Genomic DNA, 8,718 nt, shown 5'->3' on the forward strand with positions numbered 1-8,718 from the left:
CTTTATTTTATTGTTGTTGCTGCTGTTGTTATTTTGCAATATAGCTAATATGGAAATATGTTTTGCATGATTTTACATGTATAATTGATATTATTTTGCTTGCCATCTCAGTAGGTGGGGGAGGGGTGGGAGGAAAAGAATTTGGAACTCCGTTTTAAAAAAATGTTAAAAATAAATAATAAATTTTTAAAAAGAAATGCATCAAGAAACTATAGCAAGTTATTTCTTATACCCCAAAACTGTACAAAAAGTCAGCCAGAAGCCCACAGGCAATAGGAAAGGTATCCTCACTAGCAAAGACAACATCAGTACAAGATAGCCTTTGAGAGTGACCAGAGGTGAGATTTATGTGGCCTGTAATGCTCTGTTTCTCAAGGTAGCAAGAGTGCAGGTTACTCCCAGAAAGCTCTAGAGAAATCAGAAAGCTTCACAAGGGTTAGAAAGCTCCAGGGTGAACAACTTGGAAGCCTCAGGAAGAGGCAGCAGGGAGGAATCAGGGACTAGTGTGATGTACTTTGAGGTCCCTAATAGTGTCCTTAGATGCCAAAGAGGAGCCTGATGATACAACATTCTGACCCTTAAAGATCAGAAAGGCCTAACTGTAAGAGATGAAAGTCAACACAGGAATCTAGGGAAACCAAGAGTTAAGACCAAACAAAGCTGACCACTAAAAATTACAGCATGAGACAGAGCCTGACCTTGGCACAAAGCTCCCAATTCAGGAACTAAAGTGCTAGAGATCAATAAATAAAAAACAAAAACCAAGGACAAAAAAAAAAATTCTCTCACTGACCAGCATCAAAAAATATTCCAAATCTAGAGATCCCTCCAAGAAGAAACCAGTAACTCCTTAACTATTATAATCAGAGACTTATTGGAGCAAAAGGTAAAAAATGAAATAAAGGCCCTGGAGGCTGATAGATATCAACCTGAATGAAGGTCTTTGGTAGACTTTGATGGGGCTTAACTGAGTCTCTTGTGAAGTTACCTGTAAACTTGTTTCTTTTTTCTCCCACTGATTCTTACTGTTTTATAATGTAATAATATTTATACTCTGCCACCATCCTCCCTCAAAAGATTTTACAAATAAATTTATGTTCTAAATTGCTGTTGCCCTTGGCTGTCAAGTCTCTATGTTTGGCAAGGAAATCAAATGTTTGCTGCCTAAGGTGTCAATTTTTATTGTGGCAATTGATTTACATTGATTAAAGTTCCTGAAGAAATGATGACAGTCTATGTTAACATCTGTTTGTTAGTCATTCTCATTTTAAGTTGTCAACAATTTGTTTAAATTGGTATGGTTGGAATTGCCTTGTCAAATCTTCTCATTGTTATTCTTTCTTCTAATATGATACTGATTTTTATGTTTACTTAAAGAACTCTATGGTGTGATTCTATGCAAATAGCTGATTTGAAAATCATTCATTTCCAGTCTATTGGAATATTGGAATGTTTGTTTTCTTTTTATTTGGTGTTCATCACATATACTGCCTACTGACTTTTTTTTAGAAAAATTGCTCATTTTTCTTTTATTTTTTTGGGGGGGGGTGAAGGGATAGGCAATGGGGTTAAGTGACTTGTCCAGGGTCACATAACTATTAAGTGTCAAGTGTCTGAGGCCAGATTTGAAGTCAAGTCTTTCCTGATTCCAGGGCCGGTGCTCTATCCACTTCGCCAGCTAGCTGCCCCAAAATTATTATTTTTCATAGCAATTTTAGATTTATTTTATTTTTTTAAATTTTATTAATGCCTTCTGTTTTTATATCCTGGCTCTCTTCTTGAAGAAGTGTTCAAGATATATATAGTATGAGGGTTCTATATGGTCTACAAGTTTTTTCATTTTTTACTTTTGAATCATGTTTTCCAATACATTCCAATAGTAGTTAATGTGAGCAAAAAAAAAATTATTTTACTATCATTCAATCAATAAGCATTTATTAAATACTTTCTCTGTACAAGGGATAAACAAAAGGCAAAAACACGGTATCTGTTCTTGAGGAGCTCACATTCTAATAGGGCAAAGGACTATCCCATTTTAATAAACTCTAAATTCTATATTAATCAAAAGTATAATATTGCAAAAAAAAAAAGAAAGTTAATCTATGATGCTGTTGTTCAGTCATGTCTGACTCTTTGTGACCCCATTTGGAATTTTCTTGCCAAAGATACTGAAGTAGTTTGCCATTTCCTTCTCCAGCTCATTTTGCAGATGAAGAAACTGAGGCAAGCAGAGTTAAATGACTTGTTGTGAGTCACACAGTAAGTGTCTGAGGCTGGATTTGAACTCGGGTCTTCCTGACTCCAGGCCCTATACTTTATCCACTGTGCTATCTAGCTGCCCCAATGCTTTTATAGATTGCATTAACAGACAGGTTGTGTCCAAAATGAGGTACTTTTGCTATCTTCTACTTGGATCAGAATACATCTGAATGCTGCATTAAATTCTAGGTACCATATTTTGGAAAGAAAATTAGTAGTCTTGAACAGGCACAAAAGAGGGTTACTAAGATGGTGAGGAAAATCTTGGAAGCCAAGTCATAGGAAAATGGATGGAAGAAATTGGTGATGTTTAGTCTGCAGAAGTAAAGCTGTAATAGGGAAGATGATAACTGTCTTAAATTATTGGAAGGTTTGTCTTATTGAAGAGGAATTAGACTTATTTTGCCTGGCTCTCAGAATCAGGACCAATACCAGCTGTTATAGGTTGGCTGAAATTCCTAACAATTAGGGCAATCTAGCATGGAATAAGATGCCTTGAGAAATAATAATCCTCATAACTGGAGGTCTTCAAGCAGAGGCTGATTGATTATTGGTAGGAATTCATGGATCATCGCATCATAAATTAAAGAACTGGAAGGGACCTTAGAAGTCAATTAGTATGATTCCTTTGTTTTACAAGTGAGGAAACTGAGGGCCAAAGAGGTTGAGTGAGTTACCCAGGGTCACACAGGTAGTAAGTTGTTGAGCTGGAATGTCAGTTTAGGTCCTTTGTCTCTAAGTACTTTGTATCCAAGTGCTATTTCCACTGAGTAACTAAAGGTGAGATTCATGCTTCAGATAGGATGTGGACCATATGGCCTTTCAGGGACTCTTCCCAGTGGAAGATTCCATAATTCTGTAGTCCTACAAATGGTATGTTAAGGATTCATTATTTAGCTCTTCCTTGATGCTTTATCATGGCATGGAAGGTGAACTTGGGTTCTCTGTGCCGCTAGAGTACAAGTTCTGGCCAATCCTGCCATGCTGGAAAGGCTCTGAGGATGGACTAGTGTCTTCTATATCTCAAAATCAATACTAAAGCTCTTCAGAGAGACCTTGAGATGAACTGCATGGCTGTTACCTAAGCACCAACTTACCTAAGTTCGAGAGAGGATTATTACCAAGTAGATCATGGGGTGATGAATTTTTTGGCCACAAAGACTCTGGAAGACTGACCATCAGCTAAATTAAAGAGGAATAGTGATACACATTAGTAGAAGGGTTATTAACACTTGGGAGATTATTGGTCCTTGGGGCCTTTAAGTAAAACCTATGTGTGGAATACTAATCTAGGTAATTGGGAAATTTTTTAAAAATTATGTAAGACATAATCCCTACTCTCATGCAGCTTAAAGTCTAATGGGGAGGGGGGTTAAATATATCCAGAAAGAACTATTCTATAGAATGAGATAATGTTTGTAAAGTTTGCAAACCTGAAAGAGTTGTATAAATGAAAGTTGCATTATATAAAATTATATGTATAAGAGTTGTATTATAATGAGTGTGATAAAACTGCAAGGGAACAATCTAGATGTAGACCACTGCAGTGTGAGGTTTAAATAAGAAACGAAATTACTGACTGTGAGCTGGGACTTAAGAGATGGGAATCAGCATTTCTATAGCACCTCAAGCATTGTGCCAAGTACTTTAAAAATATATATTATTTCATTGGATCCTTACAATGACCCTAGGAAGTAGGTTCTATCATTATTCTCATTTTACAGGTAGTAAGTATCTGAGGCTGGATTTGAATTCTTGTTTTCCTGACTCCAGGCCAGGGTGCTCCATTCACTGCACCACCAGCTGCCTTAACACACTGGAAGGTCCAGAATATAAGAATACTTCAAAGGACAAAGCAAAATTTTGCCTCAGTTGTCATAAGTTCTTCTAGGTAGAAAATGGGTAGGCTTTCATTAAGAAGATTGGGGAGTAGAGGGAGGGCGTTCTAGATACTAGGAATCATTTGAGTAAAGTCTAGGAGGGCTAAATCTACATAGGCTGTAACTATTTTGTTGATGCTAGGCTCTCCCTATTACTCTCCTTGGGGAAGGAAAGATCAAGGAAGTAAAAGTTGGGAAGGATTTAATAGGAGAGAAACTATTGCTAGGACAGCATGGGCGGCAGACAGAGAGAGAAGACAAGTATCAGTTCCTGCTTTTAAACATAATTTTCATAGTGAGTGAGTTCACTCATTGAACAAACATTTGTGCAAAGCAACACAGATGAAATATGAAATAAGATACTACCCCTGCCCTTAGGGAGCCTACAACCCTTCAAGCAAAATAGTTTATATATGCAAATAATGAAAATACAAAGACATAAAATGTGCCATAGGATGGAGGTAGCATGGCAGTAAAAACAGAACTGCTGTAGAAATCAAGAGTTCTGGGCTCTTTACCCAGCTCTGCCACAAACCACATTTATAAAATTTTCAGTCACTCCCTCTTTGGGCCTCAGTTTTCTCTTCTGTAAAATAAAGGTGTTGGATTAGTTGATCTCTAAGCTCCCTTCCAATTCTAAATTTCTTTGAGCCTACGAGTCTATTGGGGGTAATAAGTACCATAAGAGTTTCCTCATTAATTTCTTCCATTTGTAAAAGTTGGGCTCATGGACCTCTAGGGTCCTTTCCAACTCTAACTATGAGCTCAGGGTAGGGTGCTTCAGGGAAGGGTTCAAGGAGAAAGTCACATTTCAGAAGACCAATGGAGGTAAGTTTGGAAGACTTTACAGATTTTACAGATGGATTGTTGTTGGTCCTTCGTACTGAAAGAGGGCCAATGACATCACAATGTTGGGGTCAAGGTACAGTATGTATGACTATGGCTGATTAGTCCAATACGAGCTTGGAAGGCACTATAACAGAGTGGGCACAAACAATCTGTTTGAACATGTAGCATGGAAAGGGCTCTAGACTTGGCTCTAGACAACTCACATTTCCTTTGTTTTATTTGTTTTCTTATTAATTTATTTTTAGTTTTCAACATTCGCTTCCACAAAATTTTGAGTTCCAAATTTTTTCCCCATCTTGTCCCTTCCCCCATCCCAAGATGGCAAGCATTCTGAATACCCCTTCCCCTAATCTGCCCTCCCTTGTATCTCCCCGCTTTCCCCTTCTATTTTCCTGTAGGGCAGGATAGATTTCTATACCCCATTGCCTGTATATCTTATTTCCCAGCTGCATGTGAAAACAATTTTTAACATTTATTTTTAAAGCTTTGGGTTCCAAATTTTCTCCCGTCCTCCCTCCCCACTCACCCTCATTAAGAAGGCAAGCAACTCAATCCAAATTTTCTCCCTTCCTCCCTCCCCACTCACCCTCATTAAGAAGGCAAGCAACTCAATACAGGTTATACATGTGTAGTCATGCAAAACACTTCCATAGTAGTCATGTTGTGAAAAACTAACTATATTTCCCTTCATCCTATCTCCCCCAACCCATTTATTCTATTCTCTCCCTGTCCCTCCTTACAAGTGTTTGCTTCTGATTACTCCCTCCCCCAATCTGCCCTCCCGCTATCATCACCTGCTCTCTTATATTCACAGTATTTAGAATGTAGCCAGAACTAACAGTGAGCTATTTGCCCTCTGATATCACAGGAAAATGAAGGTCTGCTTCATGAAGATTCAATTCAACAAACACTTATTAAATAAGGGTTACTGTGAATAAGGCACTGCACCGGTTCCTGAGAATGGTAAGTCAAAAACAAAACAACTTCTGTCTTCATGGAGCTTATATTCTAGGGAAGAAGATAGATGTATATAAGCAAATATAAAATGTATTCAAGGCAATTTTAAGAAGGAGAAAGTGCTAATAACCAAAAGGATCAGGAAAAGACCAGTATGGGAGTTGTCACCTGAGTTTTGTTTTTAGGGAAAGGAGAGATTCAATAAGGCAAAGGTGAAGAGAGTATATTCTAGATATGTATTAGATAGAATGTTTCACGTGAGGAAGAGAGCTACCAGAACAGTTTGACTGCAGCAAAGAGTATGGGAAGGGGAGTGATATGAAATAAGCCTGGAAAGGTAAGTGAGAACTAAATTGTGAAAGACTTTAAATGTTATATTGAAGATTTTTTATTTTATCCTAGAAGCAATAGGGAGCCCCTGAAGATGGGGGGCTGTGTATGATGCAGTCAGATAGATATATATTTTCGAAATAACAATTTGGCAACTGTGTAAAGAAAGGACACACTAGAAGTTGGGAGACCAGCCAGGAGGCTACTGCAATAGGAAAGAGAGATGATGGGGTCCTGGCTACATGAATCGAGAAGTAGTGGATATATGATAAAAAAATGACCTGAAGACTCAGCCACCAAATGGATACAGGAGAGGGAAGTGGTGAAGTAGGCAAAGGCTAAATAAAGTAGAAATAGTTTACAAACTACACTACAGGAGTGTTACATAAATACTGTTTGGAATATCTCCTTACCTACTTCTGTCATTGTATTATGATGTCATCCCTGTGTTCCCTAGAATTTTCTGTTTTGGTAACAGGCACAGCCTACTCTTCAGGACTTTCCAGCACTAAAAATAATCAGATTTGGGAGGTTCTAGTTCTCCCTCCATCAAGGCCAATCTGCAAGATTTTAGTCATGTTTCAATTTGCTGATCTTCTTGCCTCCTGAGTTACAATTTGAATTAGGGGACTCAAGCTGACAAGAGTTTTAAAACTTTCCTTATAATGTTCCCCCTATCCCACCCCAAATCCACAACTACTTTCTTCTGTCCTTCAGATCTCCATTTCCACTCTCTACAGAAAGAAGGATCTTTGAAAACAGTTAAGTAAGAAGAGGTACCCTCGGGATGTATTTGTGATATACAGTGAATGTTCTCAGAGGTCACGGGTTACTCCTTGCAGAGGGCGGTGCTCCCCCCAAAGATGAGCACGTACACCAATTCAATTCAACAAACCTTCTTCGAGCGCTTATGTGCAGGACAACACTGAGCTGGGCACTGGGGTTGGGGACGTGGAGCGAGGGGCAGGAATGCGACCCTAAGACCCAACGGAGCGGGTCTCCCGAGCATTCTGACCTAGCCGCAGCACAGGACCCGTGGTCTCCCACCCCAGCCCACCCCTAGACTGCCGCGGCTCCCCCCCGCGCTCACCGCCCTCCTCTCCCCGCAGGCCCCGCCTCCCTCAGGCCCCGCCCTCTCCCTTCGCGCGGGGCCCCTCCCCTCCCCGTCTCCTATCTTCGCCCCTACCCCCAGTCTCTTTCTCTTTCTCCCCCTCCTCCCCCCTCCCACCAGAGGCCACCCCGGCCCGGGCCTTGACCCTAGCCCCACCCCACCCCCAGCCTGCAGTGGCAGGCGCGCAGACCAGCTGGAGCTTGCGGCGGCCGGGACTGGAATGGGGTGTGGAGGAGGGCGGGGTAAGAGGTCAGTGCGAGGAAGGGCCACGCCGTCTACGACAACAGCCGAGGAGGAAGAGGAGGAGGAGGAAGAAAAAGAAGAGGAAGGAGAAGGGGCTCCCGCCACCGAGGAGGACGAGGACGAGGACAAGGGGGAGCAGCTGCAGGCTGCCAGGCTTCCGCAGCTGCAGGTCCGCGGCGGGACGCACCCCCGGGCTTGCCAGCCCAGTATGACGCCCTGGAGGCTGCTCCGCTGCTGCCAGTGGACCGCGGCCTGGGTGCCGGTGCTCTTCATCGCCGTGGTCATCTGCTGGTCCTACTACACCTTTGTGGTGGAGCTTTGCCTCTGTGAGTACCGGGGCCGAGGGTCGGGGGCGGGGGGGGGGGACGGAAGAGGAGGAGGGCGACCCCCACACCCCAAGGAGGAAAGAAACTCGGCCCCCACCTCCATCCCCACCCCCACCCTGCTGAGCTTTTATGGAATTGGAGATTTGTCTTCTCACCCTGGCTTAAATTTGGGGGCTGTTTCCGAGTCTTTTATGCTAGAGGGAGGAGGGCTGGGGGTGGGGGGGGATGATTCGTCCTCGGGCTAGGAATGGGGAGTGGTTGTTACCGTTACCATCATCATCTTCACCCTCGTTGTTACTCTTACGGAAGCTCCAGCCCGGAGCGCGTCCCGGGAATCTCCTGGAGCCTTCCTGCGGGATACTGAAATAGACTCGGTCTGGGCGGAGAAGGGTGGGTTGAAGGAAGGAAGGAATGAATGAACGACACCAGAGGGGTCCTCCTCAAGAGCTACGGCCCGAGGTTCTTTCGGCGCATCTCCTATTCCCCGCTTCCAGTTCCCCTTTATGTTTTTATCGTCCCCTGTATGCTCCTTGAGGATACAGATTGTTGTTTTTGCATTACCATCTCTGAGCACAGTGCCTGGCACATTGCAAGTGCTTAAAAAATGTTCACTCCCTCTCTTTTTTCTTCCTCTTTCTCTTTCCCTCTTCCTTTCTCTAGCGTTGTATACCAGACCTCAGCGCAGTGTCAGGCACATAGTAAGTCTTAATAAATGCCTTCTCTTCTCTTCTCTTCTCTTCTCTTCTCTTCTCTTCTCTTCTCT

At 42.2% G+C, this 8,718-nt stretch overlaps 1 protein-coding gene across 3 annotated transcripts in view; it reads left to right on the forward strand.

Annotated features, from left to right (window-relative positions):
• The first annotated feature begins 7,551 nt into the window (after positions 1 to 7,551).
• ZDHHC20 (zinc finger DHHC-type containing 20) overlaps positions 7,552 to 8,718 on the forward strand; it is a 90,000-nt gene continuing 88,833 nt past the window's right edge. Inside the window, exon 1 of one of the 3 annotated variants that reach the window (XM_027877693.1) lies at positions 7,552 to 7,955. In XM_027877693.1, coding sequence (XP_027733494.1) covers positions 7,607 to 7,955 — 349 coding nt within the window. In that variant the 5' untranslated portion in view covers positions 7,552 to 7,606. The remainder of the gene's footprint in view (positions 7,956 to 8,718) is intronic. The other 2 variants (XM_027877692.1, XM_027877691.1) reach the window with 2 other exon arrangements.

The sequence above is a fragment of the Vombatus ursinus genome, unplaced genomic scaffold (assembly GCF_900497805.2).
Source record: "Vombatus ursinus unplaced genomic scaffold, bare-nosed wombat genome assembly UNPS02014813.1, whole genome shotgun sequence".
Lineage (NCBI taxonomy): Eukaryota > Metazoa > Chordata > Mammalia > Diprotodontia > Vombatidae > Vombatus > Vombatus ursinus.